This window comes from Sinohyriopsis cumingii, chromosome 6 (assembly GCF_028554795.1).
Source record: "Sinohyriopsis cumingii isolate HCF-2022 chromosome 6, ASM2855479v2, whole genome shotgun sequence".
Lineage (NCBI taxonomy): Eukaryota > Metazoa > Mollusca > Bivalvia > Unionida > Unionidae > Sinohyriopsis > Sinohyriopsis cumingii.
The window spans coordinates 159,757,258-159,784,667 of NC_142966.1; the positions used below are offsets into that span (position 1 = coordinate 159,757,258).

General features: G+C 37.4%; 1 protein-coding gene across 2 annotated transcripts; it reads left to right on the forward strand.

Moving 5' to 3' along the window:
• The first annotated feature begins 1,144 nt into the window (after window positions 1–1,144).
• On the forward strand, window positions 1,145–27,135 carry LOC149798391 (uncharacterized). 2 transcript variants are annotated; one of them, XM_089963574.1, is made up of 8 exons: window positions 1,145–1,269; window positions 5,094–5,212; window positions 7,395–7,646; window positions 8,047–8,120; window positions 9,938–10,139; window positions 22,981–23,058; window positions 23,958–24,038; window positions 26,178–27,135. In XM_089963574.1, exons 3-8 carry the CDS (start codon window positions 7,458–7,460, stop codon window positions 26,727–26,729), a joined length of 1,176 nt encoding a protein of 391 aa, XP_089819700.1. In that variant the 5' UTR covers window positions 1,145–1,269; window positions 5,094–5,212; window positions 7,395–7,457; the 3' UTR covers window positions 26,730–27,135. The 2 variants fall into 2 exon arrangements, with proteins under 2 accessions (XP_089819700.1, XP_089819701.1); XM_089963575.1 differs by lacking the exon at window positions 1,145–1,269 and adding an exon at window positions 2,975–3,268.
• Window positions 27,136–27,410: the final 275 nt, after the last annotated feature.

Sequence of the window (27,410 nt, forward strand, 5' to 3'; positions counted from 1 at the left end):
GGTGTTATGTTAATTTCCGTTACAGGTAAAAAATGCTGATTTAGGCTGTAAAGTGAAGACCATTTGTTTTACTTTTGACGGAAAAAAGGACTCATTCCGTATTTTTCACTGCTGCCGCCATGACTTGTTGAAAGAGAGAGAGAGAGTGAGAGAACTGAATTAGTCATAATATGGAAATGCAAGTGTTTGAATTGCAGAATAAAGGGCAGATATCGTTGCTACATAGGAAAAGAAATTAGTTCCAAAAGTCATAGAACTGTGGTGATGAAATTGGTATCGCCACTGTGGCGAGTTATTCTACGTTTAAACTGTGCGAGGAATATGCAAAGAACAGCCTGAAAAATATTCACCTATTGTCTGGGAAATGGGACCTAAACATTTGAACGAATATATTTCACCCGCTAAAGTTACTGAGGTTTTTCACTCGTCAATGTCTATTTACATTTTTTTCTAATACTACCATTGCAAAAGCCTTGGACGGTTTATATTGTGTGTCATTGGGCAGTTTACTAAGCCTCCATTCGCCACGGCGCTAATAAATCCTACTAATCGACAGCGACAATTGTAAAAAAAATTAAGGAAAAAAAAATGAGGAGCCATTTCCTTTTTAACTGCTAACTTAAAATGATTATAAAGAGGAGAAAAGTTCGTCATTGAATACTGCAAATCAAAGAATTATTGTCGTTAGGTCGAAAATTTAGGTTAGTGCACCGTAGAGTAACATGACTTCAACTTTTCCAGTTTTATGACACTACGGTATGGATCTTATTGATGCAAACGAACGGTCGGACATAGGGATTTATGGGAGGAAAATAGAACACCTAATGCCTCCTCCTTGGCGTTATAATTAGTAATAAACTTGGATTTGTATCTTCCCGTTCACTATAAATCCCATACATTTCAACAACAATGGTGTCAGGATAACGCGAGTGGGTGTGACATCATGCTACATGCTTGCGGCGTGATGCCCCAGTGCTAGACATCACTATAAACTGCCACACTGCAGACATAGTAGCGATATGACAGAAAAATTGTTAAAGCTACGTTAAAAATCAATATCACACTCACACATTCAACAACAACAACAAAAATAACTGATCGCAGCATAACATGTCTGGAAATGTACTGCAGCACAAGGTATAAATTGGTCGTATAAATTATTCAATTGATACTATTCAAGTCCAGGGCTCCCATGGTTACGGCAATACACATCCTGGTTAATACGACTTTGTCAAAGGCATTTTCACTTGGTAACACAGCGATACACAGGTAGGTAAATGCTTGCAGTTGGATATCGACGACTTTAAATCATTTTTTTTGTAAAAATATATTTAAGGGAGATTTTATTGTAAATTACAGTTTAGACATTTAATTGTAAAAATAGGTCAACGTCAAAGACAAAACTTGGTTGAATGCACGTCGAGGGATGGGGTGCGGGAAAGGTGGGTTAGATTCAAATATTGCAGTTGCATGTGATGTGAATAATAACTAATTTAAAGACCTGACCACGTAAAGGTATGTTATAACGAAGGACGTACAGCTCACTAGGTGATTTTAACATCTCAAGCTGGTCCCAAGGTTTACGTATTAACCAACTCGTCGACAACGCATTACTTGAGGGTAATCTATTTGAGGTAGTTTTTCAGCAGTCAGCACACCTATATATCTAATTATCTACGTGTAGATGTGCTAAAATGGATATGTGCGTAGTTATCTCACACGTGTATATACTTTCCTTCGCTCATATATGCATACATGCAAATGTACTTGTCACTAAATGAAAGTCTAGAAAAATAATTTTTCAGAAGTCAATATTTTGTACCCGAAAAGGCAGGAAATATCTTTTCTAATTTTCATTTGCTTTGTTAAGGAGTGAGTATTCAACAGTGTAATAGTTCGGACTAAACTGAGATTAGAAAACTTCAGTTTTTGTTATAGATTAAAATGAAAACAAAAGGCGTCAGCTGAACGTTGTACATTTGCAGATCAGTGCTAATACAAACATAGTACTAATATTAGTACCCTTACTCGTACCTCGTGGACAGGGTACTAACATGAGCATATACGTGTTAATGGAGCAAGCCGGGTTTGGTTCACATCCGGCACTCTTTTAGCCTAATAATAACACTTTAAACATATTCCTTGCATATAATCCAATAAATTGAGTAGTCTTCTTATTTAATACCGGAAATATCGAATATCATTGTAGAAATAGTTGTAAAATCTCGTTTACCTCTTTTTGCCGATATTTTCGTTTAGGTGGCGCTATACAGTTTCGCATTTTGCATAGGGTTAGGAATTTAAAGAAAAAGAATGTCCCCGGCTTTCCTCACTGGTTATACTGGCTATTTAAAAAAGACCTCGTATATCTTAGGTATAATGCAAAGAACCTTTAATTCCCTTTATTTTGGTGTATGATTGATGGGTGTACTATGGGTTATAGAGTATACAGCTTGGCCTTACTTCAAATGTGCACCTTTCAAAAAAGTGCTAGCTCTACTTGGTCATTTTCACTTCCTGAACTTCAGAGGTCAATTGTATAAAAAAGAGCCGATAACTTTTTTTACATTTTATATATTTGGTAATTCATTCATTGCACTTTCAGAAGCTGGTATTGTCTAGTCTGGCAAAATTCATTTTCCCTATTTTAATAGCTGCTATGTATAGTGTACTTTAGACTAATTCAGACTGATTTTTTAACACAAGGGAGCAGTCATTTTAGTTAGCAGTGTGCTTAAATCATGTAAAATTTCCAAAAGTACAATATCCAAAAGAAATATCATCCACATTACATTAATGTAGCATAGAGGTATGCAAACATTCTCTCCACTGTGCATGTTTTAAATGCGAACTACTTCACCTTACATACGTCACTCTCTCAGAAGTACATATTATCTGGTGAGCGCCACCTTAGATCGTCCGCCATATTATTTCAAATAATGATTACTTCCGTTCTCAGCCTCGTTTGTTTGTGTGCCATATAAGGACATTGACGCCTTATTTGGAAATGTAAACAAATCGTAGTAAAAATTTGGCGCCGTTTGGGTCAGAAATTCTGGGCATTAAAAGTAAATACGGTTTATCGGCAACTTTGGAATTCCACCAAGAAGCGATTATTCACACTTGGTTGATAATAATATAGCATAGAATATCCAAAATATGGTCTGGCAAGCCTTACGTAGAAAAGGGGTCACGGCGCGAGTCTCGCGTTATCTGTCATGGTGGACAGGATAAGGGTTAGAGTAACCATGCCAATTTATTTTATTGTGTAAGGGCTTAATACATTCAAAAATAAGCCAAACTTCTTTTACAACATGATTATACTTATGTAGTTGATTTCTACACTGTTTGTTTTTCTGACTTTAGTGATGATTTTTTATGCTCCATTACATGATATGGGATCAGTTCGTAGCGTCAACCACAACAAACCAAGATGAGGCTACGACATCGTAGCTAATACAAACAATACCCACCACATTTCGTCTGTCCTTTTCCAGAACTTTTCGTAAAACTTATTAATAATATTTGACTTGGACTGCGTTTGTGAATCTTATTTGTGCATGTGTGTGACTGTTTGTTTGTGTGTGTGTGTGTGTGACTGTGTGTGTGTGTGTGTGTGTGTGACTGTATTTGTGTGTGTGTGTGTGACTGTATTTGTGTGTGTGTGTGCGCGTAAAGAATGAAAAAGATACAATAATCATCAGGACGTAGTAGCACTAATAACTACTTTTAATGTACTTTCAACAATACTATTGTTAATACTGGTTTAATAATGGGCATATCAGATCGAGAAAATAAACAATCATACACACTGATATTTATAGTTTTGTGGAAAATTTTGCAGGGTTTTGCCGAATGTTTCTTAAAGCTTTCTGCGAAATAATATGGGAGGTAAAATCGTACTGATTAAATTAATTGATTTAATGTATGTCCTTTCAGTCTCATTCACGTAAAGAAGAATGGTAATACAGTGTTACTCAGTGTTTGTTGAAAGCAGCAAGCATTTTGTAAGTTCAACAAAGCCAGCCCGTTCAGTTTGTTACAACTGTATCTGACGTAAAACGCGTCTTTGTAAGTGTATTTGAAAACCTCTGAAAACCCAGAATACAATGTAGCAAATACCTTCCCCTTACGTCACACTAATCATAGTGGAAATTTCAAAATTAATGAATTTAGATGAGGTTTAATTGGAATACGCAATATTAATAGTACCAGTTACAGATGAGCGATTCGACATGGTAAACGAATGGAAGTAACTTCAGATGTTGGCCATTTTAAAGTTTCCGGGTATAAAGTAAGAGAATTGTTATTTCAGTTTCGCTTACTATAACTTTATGTCTATCAAGGTATTTTCATAGAAAGATCGCTAATTCACGCTCTGGTGATATGGGTTCGGGTTAAATGTTGGGATGAGGATGTGGTGCAAATGTCGCTTTCCAGTACATTATTTATACATTATGTTTAACTGTGATGAATAATGAGAACATAACCATTTCCACCAAGCGTACAAAGTAAAAGCAAACATTTTATACTATTGAACACATACACACACACACATATATATGTGTGTGTGTGTGTGATTTTGATTTTTAACGTAGCCGTAACAACTTTTCAGTTATATCGCTACGATGTCTGCATTGAGGCAGTTTAAAGTGATGTCTATCACTGGGGCATCATGTCGCAGACATGTAGCGTGATGTCCCACCCAGTCACATTATCCTGACACCAGGCCGACCAGTCCCAACACTAACCTCTTAATGCTGAGCGCCAAGCGAGGAAGCTGTTAGTACCATTTTTGTAAATCTTTGGTGTGACTCGGCCGGGAATCGAATCCACGACCTTCCGCATCCGAGGCGGACGCTCTAACCACTAGGCCACCGGAGCGGTTTCCTTATATTTGCGCGATCGTGTACAGTGTTTTTGTTTTACACACACACACACACACACACACACTTTGTATTGTGTGTTGGCTTTTTTCATGGTTGAGGGTAGAGGCGTACCTGACTACTCACATCTTTTATTGTTTTTGCAGTAAACAACGTATTACTTTTCTATGATTTTAGTTTATATAGCTATATTATTATTATTTATAGGTAAACAGGTTTACTTGAATCTGCGCCCAGGACACTGGTAATTCCTTCGGAAAAACAGTGGTAATTCCTTCGGAAAAATAGTGTCTACCTGCTCTATCTCAGGTAGCTTGCTAAAAAATGTAAGTAAACAGACCTGATCTTGATTACAAATTTTATGGAATATTCCATTAAGATGGCAGAGTATTTTCAGAAGATGGTAATTTAGACATAGGGCAGATGCGGGAGGTATATAAAGTTGTTTACTTTACAAGTCACTCATTGGTATCACAACATCCAAAGTGGTAGCAGTCTTATTCTTATGTTCAGTTTTATGTTGAGAGCATTTATTTATTTAAATTATTAACTGGAATTATGAATTGCTCAATATTTTCGGACTAAGTCACCATTTCCGAAGTTAGTGTGAATTCATTAAAGGACATTTTAGATTATACCAATGTGATACATCAAGACTGTTGGCACATTAATACATTACAGGTTATTGACACATTTGCAAGTTCAAAATTGGAAACTTTTTTCGTCTTTTGGACCTGCGATAGAATTTTTAGGACCATTTGGGATTTAATTTACAATATTCAAATTTCCTTTCTAAATTTTCACGTTGCATTCTAATTCTAGGGAAATAGATTATTTGTTGAACTTTACAAAACTTTTTGGTTTTCGCTCTTTTTTGTGACTTAGCTTAAAACCAAAGAGATAATGATTATGCATAGATTATAGTTATGTGATATACGCTTTTGTGATCATAGTATGCAACATAAACATTTACGAATAGATAAATCAGTATTATTGAGATATCATTTTCCGATGAGGTTTTGTTTCTCCCCCTTCGGCAAAATGTACAGCCTGGCATCATTGAGAGAAAGTGAAGATGGGAAGAGAGCGCGTAACAAACGAGACTGTGCATACAGATACTCATAAAAGAATGTAAATAAACGTGTAGTTGGACTATAATGACACAGGGTCTCGTGTGGCTGAGAGGTCTAAGGCCTCGCTCACCCTTATCGATCACTGACATCTTATCTCCGTCCACCTGGATTCGGGTGGGTGTGAGATAAAACTTGCCTGTAGCTTCCAGTGGGTCGCTGGTTCTTATCAATTTTTTCCTGGTGCAATGCATGCTAACCTGGCCGCCATGTATACACTATCATGTGCTGAAGATGGCGTGAAACCCACACAAACAACAATTATCATGACACATTTTTTTTCTATGCTATAACATTAATATTAAAATAAGAACCATCCATAAATGACGTCACGCAGTTTTGGCGGATTGATCACCCCTTCTTTTCGTTACAAAACTCAGACCATCCTCATTTATGACGTAACATAACTTTAACACCTTCTTAAAGCTTTAAAAAATAAAACTGGTTTGAATTCACTTTGTGTAGAAAAACACAACAATACACACTGCATTCTGAATTTAATACTTAAAATATCTTGATCAATATGGATTTAGTTCTCTGGGAACCTAAAGAGAAAATTTATTGATAGGAAAAAGACTTAGAATGCAAGGTATAAAGTTGCAGACATATCATCACATGAATATATTTATCAATGTTATGCTCTGTCCATGGTGACACTGTGATGCAGCGTAGTTTACATTTTCTCTGGTAGATGGCACTGATATTGTTTTTGTGATGTTACATTTTCAACACTTCCTTTCCCCCGCTTGTCTCACATCGTCATGCAAGTAGGATATCCCACCGGCGCATTACATCATATATTAGTAGCCCTAATTTGGTTGAATGGCAGTGACTTAAAAATTAAATTATAGAAGTCGACCCATGGCAGGCACTAAATTCATTTGGTATGTTATGCATCTGACTGAGCTTGAAACGACTACAATGTTGTGGTATGCATGAAGGAAGCCATTTTATCATCTTTTTATTCTGCATTATTCATAAATGTCATTCGTCTCCATTTAAAGAACCAGCTTATTGTAGGAAAACGTGTATCGTGTTATTGCTGGTAGAAAAAGAAGGCAAATGAGAATTGTCGTATGTCCAAAAAGGCCGATAATTATTTGAAGCCATTATCATAACGTGTAACCAAACTTAAAGAAACTGATGTATTCTTCCATCACAGTATTATAAGATTTAACAGATTATATATAAAACCATTATATATAAAACCTTTGTGTATCATATGCATTATTATTCTGTCAAAGTGGAAAGGATAAAAAATGTTTACTAACAGAAATGTGAAGAAGTTGATGGGACAAACATCGTGCTATTCCTACCAAAACGATATCGTTTAACGTATCGTTTCTCAAGCGCTATTAAAAAGAAAGATATGTTTCAGATCGATGATGATCACAGTGATCGTGTATAATAGAGCTCAAGATCACTGACGTCATTTGTTAAAATGGGTTGTGGCTCTTCGACATCAGTAAATACTTCTTCCAAGCCAAGAACTTCTTCCGAGCCAAGAACTCCTCAGCCTACTGCTCTTGAAGATATTAAAATATGGATACAAGAAGCTAGAAGCGACAAAAGTAAAGCTGAAGTAGCCTTAGTCGAAATCAAGAAAATTAGATCAGAAATGCTAAAGAAGGTCAGTAAGAGGAAGAAAGAGTGAGATATTTTTGTTGTAATTGATGTGAGATTATTTAATTTTTTTAAATAAAATTGCTGCATGAAAATACTTTTGAACTAATTTGTGAAGGTCCAAGTAACATACAGATAATGTTGTGATTTTATGATAGAAATTTACCGGGCATCATAAACTGTAATTGTTTCTATTTTTTCAAAAAATTATTTACATTAAAAAAAATTCGTTTCAGGTATTATCTAACTTGAACGTACACGTAAGGCCATCTACAAATATTCTTATTTATACAGTTAACATAATTGGATAATATCCGGATTACTTAACTCGATTTAAAGACGGGAAGGAAGTTTATTAGTTCACAAACTTTTCATAAAGTCTTTTGAGAACTGATTTAATTTTTCAGAAAATAGACATTGGCGAATCCAAACTGTCGATATTACATCGATTCGAGAAAGAAAAGGAAGAGCTTTTAAATAGGTAATATACCAGCAAAACATTGCATAAAAGGAAATGAAAAAATATCATAATTCCGAACATTACATTTTGAAGTATAATGATTCATTGATCTGTGAAACAACATGTAAATAATAATTTAGTACATGGTGAGAAATAAATGTAAAAAGTAAGAATTTACAAATGCACTCTACGATATATATATATATATATATATATATATATATATATATATATATATATATATATATATATATAGTAAGATACCTAGGGTATAGGCTATTTTATAGATTTGTATTTACGTCTCAGTTTAAAGCTTTCTTCGTTCTAGTGATTACTTGTTCGTTATTGGGGGTCGGTGTTAGGAAGATATTTCTCAAGCTGAGTAAGCAGGCAGTATTGAGGAGCAGATTTCATAATGTACAGTATTCACAAGACTTAAGTAGGATGTATTAGTTTTGCAGAATGGACCCTCGTTCTGATTCTTATTATAAGTGATGTTCATGATAATCTAACGTATACGTGTTTAGTTAATAAGAAAATATAGTATTAATTCTATGTGTTAAGTGTTTGCGTCGTGTCTCGTGGTGCATGGCGTGAAGTTCCAATGGAAGGACTTACTAATGAGTCATATAATGTAGAAAAGAAGAAAACAGTTGAATCTTGTAGATTTCAGTGATGTGTGGTCGTTTGGTGATTACATAGCAATTACATATTGTTATACGCAAAAAAACCACTTCACCGAGCGAATCAAACACCTGCGTGAGTCTAGATTGAAGTGTACTGTTTTCCCCTATTTCCAAGGACCTCCAGACAACAGATGTTGTCAACTGGAAGATTTCAGAGCTCGCACAGACTGCAATTTTTTTTCTCTAATCAGCGAATGACTACAAATAACGAAACAACAACTTCACATTTGCATGGCTTCTTGTTTAACATCTGCATGATTCACTAGTAAGCCTTTTGTAGTCTAAAATGAGTTCTTCCGATTCTATCTCGGCGTCAAGCAAAACACAGCTTCGAACTGCATTTTCACCCTCATCCTAGGCCTACAAGTGCACCCCCACTACACTGCTTTCACAACCACAATAAAAGGCATATCAAAATAGACAAATGATCCCTTCCCAATTATTCCATGATAAATATCGACCCCTGTCATCAATATTCACACTCAAAGACACAGCCAAACAACACCCCTAAATTAAGATAGGAACTGCTTGGCCTCATGCCTATTGGTAACGATGATCCTGCTCTGATCCCACCTTAAGCTTTAAACGCGTATACAGTTTTATGAAACTAATCCATGTCATCATAAAGTCTCGCGAATCATGTTCATTATGACGTCTCTGATCCTAGAGATTGGCCAATTACTCATGCCGAGAAATATCTCCCCCAACACCAACTTCCCATTACCCAAAATTTGAAGTACAGTAAATTTACAGGGAGGTATCTTTACTGTAAACAATATATATATATATATATATATATATATATATATATATATATATATATATATATATATATATATATATATATATATAAAATCACCAAAATCTAATAAAGCTTTTAACAGAGGCGTAAATACAAATGATACATACCTAAGGTTTATTACAGCATATATCTGTTCTTGACGAATGTAATATAAACGGCGAATGAAGTGGCATGTTATGTACTGGTCAGAAAGAAGATGCTAAACATTTACAATTTACAATGTCGTCGTCGCATGTAGCCGATGATACTTTTGAATGTTTGTATTTCATTTGGCCAACAACGTGTCTTATTTTATTTGGCCAACACTGTGTCATGAATATTTTAGGATATTTAAATCTATTTTTGAAAAGGTTATCAAGTTTAGCAAGTGACATAATGAGAAACCAGAATGCTAAAATTGCAGACCTGAATGACACAAATAGACCAACAAAACTTACAGAACGTTTCTCGGAGCTTTACGACAATGAATGGACAGACGCTTTCACACAGCTAAGAGACAGGCACACGCATGATGATCGGACTGCCATAGAGACTTTGCTTTTGATTTTAAAGGTAGGTGTCTTTTTTATTTATTTTAAAGGCAGCTCTTTTCATTTATAGTTTCATTAGTATTAAAATACCTCATTTGAAATAAAGACAATATTGAAAGACAATATTGAATTTAAAACACTTTCTGAGCACGACAATGATTCTCCTAAATTATATATATATATATATATATATATATATATATATATATATATATATATATATATATATATATATATATGTATATATATATATATATATGTATGATTAGTGGACAACAATCTGTAATTGAACTCATGCAGACATTCTCCTCTGGATGGCATATTTCATTTTTCTACTGATCGTTTTGTTCATTGTGTAAGACATTTTTCCATGAGCATAGGTTTCGGAAATAGAGAACCAGTTTCAAAGTCTTGTTGCACAAACACGCCATCCAGCGCTGCACCTTATGCCTATTCATAAAAGCCTAGATTTGGATTAGTATGCTCGCCTTCGTCATGACAAGGAAGAGTTTGAAGTCGTCGGAACTGCGCGTGTCTTTAGCATGTTTCCCATCGAAGAGGATGACACATTCATTGTTGGCCAGATTGACATTATGCGTGGGTACCAAATCAAATGACAGACACACGCTTGTAGCCCTACCGATATTCGAAGAAGTTTTCATTCACATTAGTTTCTCTCCTATAATATGGTGAAGGCGGAATTGTCTGTAACAAACTTGACTCCGTGAAGACATCGCCGCAACTGAGAAATGGTGGATGAGATTTCGCGATACGAATCCTAGATTCCTTACTGGTACATAAAGGTTTTACAATGTAAAGCTTATTCGATAATTTCTGTTATGTACAACTTCTACGCCATTCGAAAACCAGATACAGACACACTGACACCATTGAACAGCTGAGACCTAAACTGCCTTTCGTAGCTTGTGAGAAAGCACTTTGGTAACATCATCTGGGTCAAAGGGCATACTGCTGCTCGCCGCCAAATATTATAGAATGATAAATGCGAGTCCGCAAGGCTGGTGTATTCGTCATTTACGTGGCCGAGATGGAACGTACAATTTTCAAGTGGAACGTAGCTGAAAGTGACAGTATTACAGCAGCAAATACTGATCGAGTGGTGCAGTAGTCGAGCTTATCGTCCACAAGAGCCACACCTGACCAAACATGCTCCGCTTTTCATCAAGCTGGGATGCCATTCAGATGGATGCGGTAGGTGAACAAAGTTAATTTGGGTTGTCGGTGACAATGACGAAAAATTGGACCTCAGTCTCACACAAGAGCCTGTGTTGACCAACGGTTCGTGCACGAGAGAGAAGTATCCGCAAAATGTTAAGGCCTGTAACTTAAGCAAATGAAGAGATGACTACCAAAATCTGTTTCGAGGAACCAGCTACTGTTAGTGTTGCCAGAGAGCAAAACGAATGGAAGCCCACACTAATGGCTTCCAGTCATGTCATTGCAGTATTCTGATTAAATTCATCTCCGCTGTCGTACTTGGAGATCTGATGAACACGAATAAGAATTTGTGTTCTGTTGACCTTTTGGTTCATCAGTGAAATAACAACTTTCAAATTTCTGAAAGTGATGCACTTCATTCGGAACATATAATTACCAACGATAAGTCTCTCTAACATGAATTCGCAACGCCATGTCTAATATGATGCTAAAATTAAGTCGATTGGAAATTGCAACGGTCACCAAAACATGAACTTTCATCGGTGTCTACTTGTAGGGCTGTGATATATGATTCTAATCAGATTGGCTATTGCAAGAGCCTTGAGACATTTTGACAGCTGCTCGCAGATTATAGTATATAGCCGCAATCTTAGTTTTCGATTGCGTTTTGTGCTTTTAATAAGTTTTTGAGTTTGTCGGGCTTTGCCGTTATGACAGCTGTTGGTCTTGAAATGGACAGTTCTCGTTACAAATTGAGCGTAGCAATTGTCGTGGACGTTGCTGCGTCGTCGAAATTTTGGCATCCTAGGTCGACCGGTTTCATTGTTGAAAAGTGTTTGGCGATCATCTTATACCCATTTCAAGTCCGCCAACTACTATTCTGTAGTAAAGGAGGTTTTGGACTCATGGGCGCTCGATAATGCAGTCACATCTTGTACCTGCCTTCTGCTGTTAGCAGGTTATTTCGTTTTAACGTCACGAGCAACACACACTATATTCCATATGAAAAAACTCCGGCGAATGCTCATGAGATTTCCGATGGATATATTCAGGCGTTGCTTTTTTTATTCATTCCGACGGTTCTTCCACATGAGTTCCGCGACTTAGTTTTGTCCCGCTGGGTGAGGTGAAAAGGCCAGATACCAAACTAGTCCGTCCAATAAAATGTCATGGCAGCACCTCCTACTTCTCCTGAGTTGTCGCTGAGCTGGCAGCTGTTGGAGTGGCAAAAGTGTTGGCAGTCATCTTTTCTCTGAACCAAAGGTTCTTGTATTATCTCTGAAAGCTTTTTCTTTCGGACATAATTCTGCCCAGGATTTTAGTGTTGTGACTTGCTTCACCCGCTATGGTTCCCTTAGCTATCTTTTGTTTGTTCTTAAAATCAGCATGCCGATGTGTGATTATTCCGGCTGCAAGTGGCGTTTGTGCGGCTGGGCACCTAAAGGAAAGGTGGCAGCTAATGCCCGACAAAGGGGCCTGCATGAAAGGTCTGATGGCGTAACAACGATGATCCTAATGTAGCTGACGTATTACTCTCCTGTTATCCCCATGTCAGTCTCATTCCCGGGCAACATCATTGTGTTCTCATTTCTGTAACATCCTCATGTGTCAGATTTCTTCCCATGTACTCACTGGTCACACGCAAAGGAGGATAGCATGTGTCTCGTTGTTTAGCTTCCGTAGTCGGTACATTATTATACAGTTCATCCAGTACCGCATCAACATACATGTCGTATATTGTAAGCTGTTCCAAAGATTAATCAAGCGCATAAGTCTAAGTGACTCATTCCTGAAAGAAGTGAAATAAATGCATGAAAAGGCATGGTTAAGGGTATACAAAATAAGAAGTCACCACATTGCACTAGTGCTCGCACCTGCAGAATGCGAGCTAACATATACGGTATGATATGCTTTCTGCTTGAGAAATTCATTTTTTTGCAGATTGCATCTCCTCATTAACGGTATATTTTTCACTTGGTGTGTCCCTGACTGAATCTTTGTCTTATCATTAAAACAGTTCCACACTCTAAGTATGATGGCGGAAATAACGGACTTCGGCTTTGCAGTTTTCTGTTATGATCAATACAGTGATGCTGTAGTGAACTTGGTGAGTGTTGTGTCCTTATGCTGGACATCGGAAGAAAAGGCGCATTAGTCGGGTAGAAAAGGATTGGTCATTTGCTTGTACGTTTCGGCAAGTGCGCGGAGTAAGTCATTTACATCATATTTCCTGGGGTTAACAAAACTACTCTCGAGTCTGTCTTGTTAGAAGTGTAATTGGACATACGATAACTAAAAAATCAATGTTGTCTTGAAATATTTGATTTGGAAAGCTCGCAGGCATTAGCCATTGCGACCAACTATGGTGGCGCAGTGTGACTGTAGCTTATCAAAGATCGTTCGAAAAAACGTCAGGACAGTAGATGACCGATACGAATGTTGAACTTTGCGTCCGTGATTATGTATAAGAACATCTTAAACACATATGTCGCCTGGACTGCTTTTTCAATTTTGCAGCGTTACATACTCGCTTGAGTTTGTTTAAAAAGTGCATATTCATGACCGTGGAGCATTTGGTCTTCCGTTGACCTCATATCGACGACAAAACGGTTGTGGTTAAGGTGTCAACATCAGTCGACGGCAATTTCGAGTTGTTGCCGTGATTTTGGCGGCTTGTCCTCACCGGTGGTATTTTGCTTGACCCTAGGCATATATCTGGTTTCAGATTCCATCGACCGTCACCAAAACCGTGCTAATCAAAGGGTTGTAGAGATACTCTGTAAAGAGGAAAACCATCGGCTCCATGCCTTTTTACCGCGTGTTCTGGCTTACGTTGATGTTCCAAGTGTTATCTTCATTATTCGCAATCATCCCATGTATTGCTCATGATCATGCGTGGGAGTTCTGCTTGGGTCAAAAATGTCATTCACCAGCGAGACGTCGCAAATAGTAAAATTCTCTCCTTATTAGTTCTCTGGATCACTCGATCGTAGTCGTTACACTTCAGTTTAATGGTGAGGTGGTCTGAAAGACCAGACTGGTAGCATGGCATATGATTATTTAAAAGCTTTAAGTCAGCTGGCTCAAAGAAGAAGTTCCCAAACACGACAGCGATAGTTTCATCAGGATGGGTATCACCAACGAGAATGCTAACGCTAACACATACCGGCAGTGTTAGTGTTTTGTATACCCTGATAGGCAGCTTTTTAATATTTATGCTGATCACCATCAAATGCTTCCTAGACGAATCCAGCGAAATTTAGGAATTCATATTTGGACCTAAGGTTGTGATTTTATGATTGGGAAGTGGTCACATCTATGAAGCTACTACTAATTCAACGACAAAAACTCCCTTTAGCCAAGCAGTCAGCGCTTGTGGAGTTACGTCTTGCATTCCTGCCTTCAGACAGTAATATTCTCCTACATTTGATGCGGATATTGTTCATACGTTTCAAGTAACATAGGGTTACATACAGGGACATGTGGCTTTGCTACTCTCTACAGATCGATCAAAGATAGGAGGCGATTAGTAATTTATAGTTCACTAGTGATGGCTACCTGTTTTTTGAAGGAAATCCGGTTGTGTGTCATTAAAAGGACTGAACCGTCGAAACGGATCTAGCGATATCATACGTAGCTCGCTAACTCTCATGCTAAAGTTAGCGTTATCATAAACTGCAAGCCATGTATGATACTTGCTTCAGTGAATAAAGAGGACAGTGATGCTCAAACTGAGATGATGGAACCTTCAAACTCTTTTCGATAAGGACGCCCCTGAAGGGAGCCAGGAGTGAAGAAGGGGTTTATCTATGCATAGATGGAATAGTGGCAATCTCGACTGCATGAACGGAGTCAAGGTCGATATTACTCGTCTAGGTACGTCTGTTGCATAAATCGAGCTGATGGTTGATCCAGGTTGTTTCATTTTTGTGGGGCGATCAGAGCTAGTGCAGTATGCGCCTGTTAGATCTGAATTATATTCACAATCAACGCTGATGGAGGGAAGATGAATGCACACATTAACCCCTGGTAAATTTAAAAAGCATGTAAAACTCATGTTTCTGTGCTCTGGGAAAAATGACAAAGAAATCTAAAACATGAGACTGACAACTCTTAATGAAGCAGTTGTCATCCCTTGGTAATGCGTCAGCTCAGATACTGAGTTGGCCGGGAATGTGCCAGACTTTAATATTACCCGATATTATTAGTAACCATGAACGTATTACCTTAGCGTTAGCCAAATATGTTTGTTCACTCCTTACAGGGATTCGTGGCCACAACCGAATTGTCCAACATTATCAAGGCCGTGTATCCATATATGTTCTACGCGCATGTGGAAGAGTTGATAATGGTTTTCATTTCCAAGTGGATGAAATGAAGAGTCTTCTCTTGAAGCGTCCGCATACCACTGACCATCGCAGGTCCAGGAGTAAGTAAGCTATAAAACCCTCTAAACTGATATTGAAAAATGTCCACTTCGGCCTAAATAGGCCGAGGAGCTGTTAGAAACTTTTTCACTCAAACATTGTCTTGTTTATGCTTTCTTTGACGCATGAGCTATGTTTTCGATTCATTTTGGAAGAAAGTTGCCAAGTTAATAAGTATCAAGAGTTCCATTATCTAGATGCGTAAAATGTTGAGCAGATTAACTACTCTACATTGATTATCCATCCTGAACTGCAAATGAGGGAAGTAAGTTTGTTCATATCGTGAACCAAAAACCAAACTTGCCAATCGCTTTTTCAGCATATCGTCCAGGAACACGACCGTCTCCTTGGAACTGGGATTTGCGCTGACCTAATGTTGTTGAAGGTCCAACTTCTACCTCTTGGCTGATGCCATCTCTCAAGCAAGAGCGGCTCTTTTGATGCATTTTGGAAGAAGACTATATGTGTTAAGGGTTACAAATCTAAAGGGACAAACTGTTTATAAGATATGACTTCGTTACATTGATTATTCACAATACAGTGAGGGATTATTGTCGTTCATGTCGTGAACCAAGAACCAAACTTACCAAATGTTTCTTTGTGGTTTCAAGCACTAACGTTGCCGTCTATGAGGCAGACTTCCTAAACTGTAAGGTGAAGGCCTCGAGGTTTAGATTGGGGCTGTATGGATCGGTATATGGAAGTATGCGTCGGACATAACTTGACGGATCGTATGTTCGTCACGCCTTTATTCCTGGTATAAATTGTCGTTTGACTTTGTAACCAGAAATGTTCTGTTGTAGAATCCAGATGTGCAAGATTTTCGTACTATCTGCATGCCATTTCAAGTAGAATACTAACTTTTCATCTGTGAAAACGTTCAAGGGATCGCTTGGGTGTTCCTTCATAAAGGTAGGACGAGCAAGTGAAGGGGTTTGGATAACGCAATCCGGAGACCATCAGACACGGTTTGGATCACCTATAGTTTTCCAAGAACGGTTCCCTGCGAAAATAGGTGAATACGACCGATTAAATTTGCTGTACCAGGAGGAAAAAGAAAATTCATACCATTATCAAGAACTGTCACTGCCAATTCTCTGGCAATAATCATCTCTACTCTTGTATGTTCCATGAAAATGGTCTTGCAGAGATAAGAGATAAGAGACTGCGCTGTCAGTTAAATGGCAACTCGTATGCCTCATGCTTTCCAACCTTCTCAATCGCTAAGTGGATTGAGAAAGTTTCCGGCAACTGCTTCGTCTTAAAGAAACTTTTGCATTACCAGGTTCACGAATGCTCCAAGAGATGACCTGCAATGTTTGAAACCTTTAACAATTGTTACATGAATATGAAAGATGAACTTCATCATCATTGCCTACATCCCTCTTAAGTTACGTGTTTAAGCTCAAATAAACAGAAACACAAGAAAGAGTGAAAACAACAAGCTTTGAAAAATGTAAGAAATTTATTTCCCTGGAAAAATACTGTAAAAATGAAAGAATAAGAACTTATGGTTTTAAGAATCAAATCCAAAAATAATCCAAGAATGATCCATGGATAAAATTTTAGACATCCTAATATTGAAATGTTCTAATAAAATAAAGTTCAGGTCCCTATGAAGAATCCAAGACGGAAGGAGATGATGTATGCAGTATCCTGTATTGTGTTGTAGTCTACAGTTCCTTGTAGAAACACAAGAAGTAACACTCCGTGTTGGAAATTCGAATAACGTTTTTAAGAAATGTCTTTGTTCAAGAATTCCGAACGAGCACTCAAAATATTTCCAGAGAAACGAATTAATCTTTTAGAATCGAAATAATTGGAATAAACATTAAAATGTATTTCCCAAAATGACACAATAAAATAAACACATTTACGTCTCAGTGTTTAGAAGCCCAACCGTGAGATCTCTCTCTAAGCAATGGTTTAAAACTTGAATATCGCACAAAACAGATGCCCGGATAAGAGCTACGTGATCTTGTTTACATCACGTACTCTCAGCATGGTCCTGACAAGAATCAATCATTTAACTCAAAGAATAAAATAAAAAAAAGTTGTTTACGTCACTAAAATCTATTTACAAGTCAAGGGTCACGTATCCAACACAGCCTCGATCTCAACCTTATTATTCCCACACAAAACATGTTGACGTGACTTACTAAGTTTGAATTAAGGTTGGGAACCAGGTCAGCCTTATGTGTTTACAAAAATGAACAGTCAAAATCAAACTGTTTTCTGGAAAAAGTACCCAGTTCATAGCAAACAGAACTTCATTATTTTGACATATAACGATAATAAAAAGTAAAAAGATTTTAAAACTTGCAAACAATTAAATCAACTATAAATTAAATCAAATATACATAACAATCCCCCAAATTAATGACCTTGTATGTACACATATGCTGAAATAATGTAAACCGCGCTATCGAAACGGCTTACAAGTGTTATAAATTTATTTGGTAAGTACATTGCCTAAAAACTTCTCCAGTCAAACCGAATATTACCGATCTAAATCACACTTGACAATAACAAACTGTAACGATAATTGCAACAATGTTGTATGTACATTTGTCGAACGTACCGCTGAAGAACAACAAGAAACACGGAAACGGAAGAATTCCCGTACAGCCTTAGTGGCGACGAAAGGATAGAAGATGAGTAAAAAATTGTCAATAAAATAGCTGATGCCATCTTTTCTTTATGGTCAGTGGTATAGATAAAAGGCCTGGATATTTAAATTTTGGTGTGGATGATGCTTTTATACTTAAATCAAGGAGTATAGTATCCATCTTGAATTCATGCATAAAGAGTATTCTAAGACGTACAAACTTTCCACAAGAGACTCTATTTATATAAGAGGTATCTATGCAAAACCAAGCATACAGCAACCACCATATAGTATATGCGAATAGGGAGACTATAAAACAAAATTATTCACGGGGACACAACCCTCGCCAAGAGGTTGCTAACACACTTCCTTGTACATTGTATCACAATAGCCACGATTCTCATGGCATTCATATTTACCTTAAGCACAGTTGTGCTAGTAATCGCATGTTGAGGCGGTACAACGTCACCAACTTCAATTCTGACAACTAAACCTGACCATAGCAGCACAAAAGGATGGATAAAGCTGGAGCGACTTCCTAGGATGGTCAAAACGCGCTCAAGAAAGGCTTTGGCTGGCCAGATATTGTGTGGTACTTGTCTTTATGATAGCAGTAGCATTCGTTGCCACTCTCCACTTTCATATTAGCAAAGATAGACTGCATAATGACATGTTGACATATTTTTCTTGACAGAAACATGGCTAAAAACATCAGGCGATGAGCCCAAGTGTGCGGATCTAACACCCACTGGTTACTCCATCAAGTCGTTCCCCCGTAATTCTCGCGGAGGTGGAATTGCTATCATCACAAAGAACGCCATGATAAAACGTCTTAACTACACCACAACATTAAATTTCGACCACACATCGTTTGAACTAGTCCAAACCACACTCTCACTGGAGCAAAGGTCAGTCCATTTTTTCTGCCTATACCGCCCTCCTCCTAGTAGAAAAAACAAGCTGGCTGACTCTCTCTTTTTGGAGCAGTTTCCGAATCTCCTGGACTATGGAAATTCGATAGGTGGCAACCTGATTATTCTTGGAGATTTCAACTTTGACTGCCCCGGAAACTCAAATACATCAAAACTCATAGATTCCATTAATGTTTTCAACCTCAAACAGTCAGTTAACCAACCCACCCATAAACTTGGTCACATTTTAGACTGGATTCTTCATAGACCTGATGATAACATTCTATGGTCGTCCCTGGTATCCCATGACCTTGCATCAGATCACCTCTGCATTATATGCCATCTTGACGTATCAGTCCCTAACCCTCCACCTTTATCTGGTACTAAGAGAAACCTCCATATGATAAATAGAACCAAAATAATGCACGATATCCAAGCTAACCTAACAACTTGCTTAACTTATACTGCAGAACAACTTGATAACTGTCTGCGTTCATTACTTGACAAACATACCCCAGCTACCAAGTGCAGAGTATCAATTCAAAAGTGTTCTTCATGGTATAGCAGTGTTAGGGACCAGCTTCGCACAGCTAAAAGAGACCGCCGTAAAGCTGAGAGGCTCTGGCTTTCCACCAGACTTACTATTCATAGGCAAATCTATGAAGTCGCTAAGAAGAATGTCACAAATATAGTCCATGCAGCGAAATCAGCCCTTTACACTACTAAGATCATGGAAAGTTCCAGCTGCAAAGAGCTCTTCGAGATTACTAACAAGCTAATGTCAAGGAACAAGTCAACACCACTTCCAACTACCTTCTCTCCAGTCGACCTTCCGGACATGTTTGCAGATTTCTTCTGTGACAAAGTACAAACCATCAGAGATAAGCTTGACACCACAATTTCAGTTGACTCGTCGTCACCATACATTTGGGATACAGAATATGAGCGGCAACCATTAGCAGCATTTGAACCTGTGTCTATGGATTTCGTACGTACAATCATGATGAAGAGTGCACCAAAGTCATGTGAACTTGATCCAATTCCAACATCACTGCTGCTTGAGTGTTTAGATCCAGTATTGCCTTCACTAACTGATATTATTAATACCTCTCTCTCATCTGGGGAATTCCCATCATGTTTCAAAACTGCCATTGTAAAGCCTCTGCTGAAGACACCAACACTGGACCACAACGATTTAAAGAACTACTGCCCAGTTTCTAATCTCCCATTCATTTCAAACATCTTAGAAAAGGTTGTTCTATCCCAGCTTGTATCTCATCTAAATTCAAACAGTCTTTTTAGCAATGTACAATCTGCATATCGCCCTTGCCACAGTACTGAAACTACTCTTCTAAAAGTAGTTAATGACATTCTCTCTGCGTTGGATAGCGGAAAGATTACAGTCCTCACCCTCCTTGATTTGTCTGCAGCATTTGACACAATAGACCATGATATATTACTTCACCATCTCCAGCATGTATTTGGCATTCATGATACAGCCTTACTGTGGTTCAAGTCCTACTTGGTCAACAGGACACAAATTGTATCTGCAAATGGAATACACTCCAGCCCAGTTGATCTATGTTGTGGTGTTCCACAGGTGTCTATTCTTGGACCTGTTCTCTTCATTCTGTACACTGAGTCGCTCTCAAGTGTCATAGATCATCATCCAGTGTCACACCACTTGTATGCTGATGACACCCAGATATACAAATCTAGCCACCCAGCTCAAGTTGATGCTACCATCCAAGGTGTAGAGAGGTGCATTTCTGATGCAAATGAATGATGATAAAACTGAGGCTATTCTGATAACAAGCTGCAGATGAATGATGATAAAACTGAGATTAATTCTGATCACAACACAAAGACTTTCTCATTCACATCCTTTACCTCAAACAATAAATATCAGCAACGTCAACATTAAATTCACGCAATCAGTACTAAACCTAGATGTTATTCTGTACAGTACTCTCACATTGCACCAACATGTCATGAACATATGTAAGGCTGCATATCTTGAGCTGAGACGCATCAGCTCCATTCGCAAATATCTTTCAGTTGATGCCACTAAAACACTTGTGTGTTCATTAGTACTTTCAAGACTGGACTATTGTAACTCAGTTCTGTCTGGTTTATCTCAATATCTGCTCCAGAAACTTCAAAAAGTTCAAAACACAGCTGCTTGGATCATGCTTAGAGTACCACGATCAGAGCACACCTCCCCGCTGCTCTGTACCCTACACTGGCTATCCATTCGATCCAGAATCAAACACAAAGTTTGTTCTCTGTGCTACATTTCACTGTCGGACTCCATTAGTCCATTATACCTATCTGACCTCACCCATGTGTACATACCAGCAAGATAATTATGCTCCTCTTCTGAGAATCATATATTCATTATTCCCACTATGAAAACAAAGTCAAGAGGGCTCTCAAAGCTCACTTATTTCGACAGCAAGAACAAACTTAAAGACCTAATAATGTTTCCTACCTGAAATATTCTCAGCATGTTTCTTATTTTTTAATGTTTTTCTAATTTCATGTTGTTTGTTTTTGTAATAATATTATTATGTTTCTTATCTTATAGATGTTGTCTAATGTTGTAAAGCGCTTAGAGCTTCTAAAGATTAGGCACTATACAAAGTCCTCATTATTATGATTATTATTATTATAATGAACGCCAGTACTGCTAGTCATTCAGGACCGGATAAATCAGATGGCAGCAAGCACAACGCAATACCTCCGTGGCTAGTGTTGCTTTTTTAATTTTGCTTCGTGGTCTTTGGCTTTTGTGTGTGCATCAATTTCTTGCAATTTTTGCATGTCTTGCTGCAGTGATGCAGATTGGTCTAAGCTGGCCTGTGCATTCTTCGTTGACTGGTTGTTTTATTTGTACTCTATTTATGATGGCGCTGTTCGTGTATGGTAGTCTTGTTGCATTAACATTAGCTCTGGTGCCCAGATTTATGTTGTCGGCTGCCAAAACAATTTCGTTATTTTTATTTTGGTAAGATCCAATGCGAATATCCATGTTGCCAAGTATTGTGTGAAGGTCACTGCCAAGAATAAAATCTAGATTGCTACTACCATAAAGAATCATAATTTGATACTTGGGTACCTAAGTTTTGCGTTTATTTTTAGGCAAACATAACTTCAGCAATTGTTAGAACCTGTTTAGGGGACTTGATTTAACTTTGGGGGCACAGGTGTGCTGTGCAAAAACAAATCCTCAAATGCTGTCGCTAAGACTCACTATGCCAGTTCGCGTAAAGCCTTGCGGCTTGTCTAGCATCGATGTTGGCCATCTATTTAGTTCTCCAGTTCCTTGCGAGTAGTGATCAAATGTCAGCTTGCATTGCATTATCATGCCAGTGTAAAACCGACTATTTCTGTAAATTAACTTTTGCGGGCAGGGGGATATTAATAAATTATACCATGTCCATACTGGGAATTTTCTGCCGCCATTTAAACTCTCTATACATTTTCATAGACAGTTGGGTAAAACTTATTGTCGGACTGATCGAAAACTGCCTGCCCTGAAATGCAACACCGCAGTTAGTTGAGTAACATCCTTACCTAAAAGTAAACATGAAATTAGAGAACCATGAACCCTTCTCAAGCATATCAGCTACAGTTCCACACCAGACAACTTTTATGCATGTATGTATGTATATATATGGAGAGGGAGAGAGAGAGAGAATCTTACTCTGACTTAAGACAATTACTTCTTTTATTCAGAATTGCTACACCAAATGTGAGATGATTGCGGAGACACAACGCAAAGAACTTGGACAGAAGTTTTTCAGCAAAGAAGAGGTATTGTGACATCAAAGTATGAAATGCTGAAAAATAAATCACATGTAATAAACATACACACACATTTTAGTGTTTTTTAAAAATATTTTTAACGTAACTTTAACAGTTTTTCAGTCATACCGCTACTATGTCTGCAGTGTGGCTGTTTATAGTGATGACTAGCACTGGGAGATCATGCTGCAGACATGTAGCATGATCTCACACCCAGTCACATTATCCTGAGAGCAGGCTGACCAGTCCTAACACTAATCTCTTAATGCTGAGCGCCTAGCGAGGAAACTGTTGGTACCATTTTATAAGTCTTTGGTATGACTTGGCCAGGTTTCAAACCCATGACCTCCCTCATCCTATTAACCACTATTACTCACTTATGCTACCAGAGCAGTCACACACACACATTTAAAGATAGAAACACACATAGGAGCATAGATTGATACGTGCATAGTACATGAAACTTTAAACTGCAAATACATACATACATACATACATACATGCATACATATGGACTCATTAAAACTTTAATAATTTCCCTCTTCTTCCCTCAAAGAATATTATGAATTGAAAATACTACGCAGTATAATAATTCAGTAGCCTAAAAACAATGTTATTTTATAGTTTCGCTTAATACAGTTATTTTTGTCACACAGATTGCTGAGGGAACTTCACAAATGAAAATTTTGTATTTTAAACGTCAGGAAATATTTCCCACTAATTTCATAACAATTTACAATTGTATTTTATTGAGTGATGTTATTTAACTGTCACATTGTCATAGGAATGAAATAATTAGAAAATATTTAAATAAGAGGGAAATGAATAAAAACCTCTGACTTTATGTGTTTTAGAACATTGATTACAATAGTGATGTAATTATTTTAATACTTTTATTATTTTTGCAGCGTAAAGGCCCATCCTTTGAGCTACGAATCAACGAATGCCAGAAGCAGATAGCGGAAATAACATATAAAGACCTACAACAGGTGAAATGTCTTCTACATCCTTGACTTCACATACTAGTATGTTTAACTACAAGTGTGACACCAAGGAAATTTGGCAAACATTATTGTTTTGATAAAATTGCTCTGTGTGTGTGTGTGCATGTGTTCATTTATCTCATGTACACACATACTTGCTAATGTAACAACTTTAGATGAAGTGAGAGTTTTCAAAATAAAGGATAATTTGTCTCTCAGAATTAAGATACATTTTTAGATTGTTTTCAGAAACAACTTTTCTTGTCATAGCATCGTTGCTTCATATTGCAAATGGTCATGTAAGGTTTCCAGTACACGAGGGAAGAGCTTAAGCGGAGGGATCGATGTCTTTCATAAGTACTTCATGTACTACCAATATGATCGCCTGTAAAATGAATGAATTGTCTACAAATTACCTCTAAAAAATTGTTTTATGGGAGCACATAAATAAGTATCCAAGCTCTACATGCCTTTCTGATTTGCATTGGCTCAATGGTTAGTGTGCCATGCTATGCTCATGACAGAAAGGTTGCGAGTTTGAATCATATCAGCTCTGGTTGGCTAACGTTTTGTGTTATTGGGCAAAGCACTTAACCCCAACTGCATATGCATTGAATAACATACATGTACTGATGTCACATAAACAAAAATCAAACCAAACCAAACTCATAACTTCTGTTGTTTCAGTACTACTTACCTCACATAAATCGTATGCGTGAAATCGGCGGCAATTACATAAGAATATCAATCAACTAGGACAATTTTCTGTGTGTGTTACCGTTAAACAAAGGGTTATAAATTGTTGGCAATCTACTTATGTAGCAGTTACTTATGAAGATAAGAATATCACTGAGTATGGCCTGCGCAAGGGAATGGGCCTGGACCATAGTGCTGACTTAGCCGATGGCCATATGAACAACAGTCCAAGTCCTGATCTGATATGGACTGGTCCCTGTGTGCTAATTCCTGCCCATATCCTGAAGTTAGACTTGAAGATTATGTGCCTTGGGATGGTTAATACTTGCATGCTCCTTGTGATGATTGCTACTAGTATGTGCCTTGGGATGATTCATAATTGTATGTACCTTGGGATGGTTAATATCAGTATGTACCTTGGGATGGTTCATATTTGTATATGCCTTGGGATGGTTAATACTTGTATGTGCATTGGGATGGTTTATGCTTGTATGTGTCTTGGGATGGCTTTTACTTGTATGTGTCGTGGGATGGTAAATAATTGTATGTTCCTTGGGATGGTTTATGCATGTATGTGCCTTGGGATGGTTTATACCTGTATGTGCCCTGTGGTGGTTCATACTTGTATGTGCATTGGGATGGTTCATACTTGTATGTGCCTTGGGATGGTTAATACCAGTATGTGCCTTGGGATGGTTAATACTAGCATGTGCCTTGGGATGGTCAATACTTGTATGTGCCTTGGGATGGTTCATGCTTGTATGTGCCTTGGGATGGTTAATACTAGCATGTGCCTTGGGATGATCAATACTTGTATGTGCCTTGGGATGGTTCATGCTTGTATGCTCCTTGGGATGGTTAACGCTAGTATGTGATCATGTTTCAACTAACAAGTCCTGGATTTGTTTCGTGCAATAAATATCAATATTATACCTCATACATTCAAGTTCCTTCTTTATCCCTTGTAACTCCATAAGGTCCTTAAAGTATGCCATGGACCGCCCGGTCAGCTTTTGTGCATAAGCCATGTGCTGTGTGCAGGCAGAACTATATTTATAAAATGCTTCCCCTCACAAGAGGATTGATAGTCATTTAGTATACTATAATAAGTATTGCAATGTGCTGATGGTCCTCATTGCAGTTTATGGACCAGTTATTCATCCCCAAAAAGAGATATAAACCAAAGCAATGCTGAGATCCATATACTTTTTTGGGATGACTGGCTGGTTCATATATGACTAGAAGGTCAAAAGCGCATTGCAATATTTGTTAATTATTGCACATTTATGATTAAGATTATTAGTGTATTATTATTGTTTAGTGGTAAAAATAAAATGTAATATACCTCTTGTGAAACTGATGTGACATTTAAAAATTGACGAATTAACAATTTGTTTATATTAAAAAATGAAATTAACCATCTTCATTCGTTTTGCTGATTCGTTTCAGAACTGCGAGAATCTTGTTGTTGCTTCGGATGCATGGAAAGAAGACAAGGAAAGAAACCAGGAATATTTGAAGTTGGAACCGGTTAAAAATTATTGCAAATCATGCATAGAATTGACATGGTTGATGTGTATTCAAGCTCCTCCAATAAAATTGGAATTCTTGCCTAAGAAGGAGGCAATATCTAACTATTTCCGACACTACACTAGGTCAGGAGATGAACTTGATTTTGTGGTGTGGCCGGTATTATTTCTTCATGAGAATGGACCAGTTCTCAGCAAAGGTGTGATACAATTTAAAGTGAGTGGGAAAAGTAACCAAAAGAGTGCAAATGTGAACTCGAAAGACAAAACAAAATTTACAACAAAGCCAGAAACTACATCTGAAATTAACAGAGAAAATGGCTCACAAAAAAACGAGGAAAAATCTAAGGATGCTACAGAAACCAGCTCTTCAGAGAATCAACATCAAGAAACAATAGAAAACATAAAGCGTTCAAATACAAGCAAAATCGAGAACATTGATCCAAGGAACTTGAACCCATTAGGCTTTTGAATTGAAAACCCTTGTCGTTTTGAATAGCAAATGTACTCATAAGACAGCAAAAATCGAGTTTCGGATTTATACTAATATTTTCTAATTTCTGTTCAATTCTCTATTCACTTTTGTTAGTTACAGAAGTAAATTTTTTAATATGTTTAAAGTGTTTGACAATTATATAAATCTATGTCATATCATAGAAAATGAAAGTTTGTGCTTTGACATGATAAAGCAAAGTGTGATGTCTTTGACGATTTAAATATAAGTAAAACCGTGATGTGAAAAATGTTTACCTTTGGATCTACTTATGTTGGAGCCAATGTTATTAATGAATATAAATAAGTTTGACCAATCAAACCGAGTTAAATCAGACTGTCGTATGTTTTTGTACTAAACCAAATAAAATCAGAAACAAAACTGTCATATTTGTATGTATCGCCTTCTCATATAGTGGTACGGGAACATCAGAAATCCAAGATTATAAGTTATAGGACCAGCCAAAGATGAGGCTATTGTGTCATCATTAAGAAACAATACTGGACTTAAGACAAATTTCTAAATTTGTAAGTAAATACAAAATTACTAGACAGATCAAACTATGAAGACAATTTGCTAACACCAGATTTAATCTGCTCTACAAGATGCTGGATATCTAAATACTGAAGAGTATTATTTCATAAGTGTAAACAAGAAATT

What these genes read in the sequence shown, in the direction of transcription:
- LOC149798391 (XM_089963574.1), top strand. Translation starts at nt 7,458, where the DNA reads ATGGGTTGTGGCTCTTCGACATCAGTAAATACTTCTTCCAAGCCAAGA. An exon ending in GATCAGAAATGCTAAAGAAG is followed by an intron (nt 7,647 to 8,046) that starts GTCAGTAAGAGG and finishes TTAATTTTTCAG; the next exon opens with AAAATAGACATTGGCGAATC. An exon ending in AAGGAAGAGCTTTTAAATAG is followed by an intron (nt 8,121 to 9,937) that starts GTAATATACCAG and finishes ATTTTTGAAAAG; the next exon opens with GTTATCAAGTTTAGCAAGTG.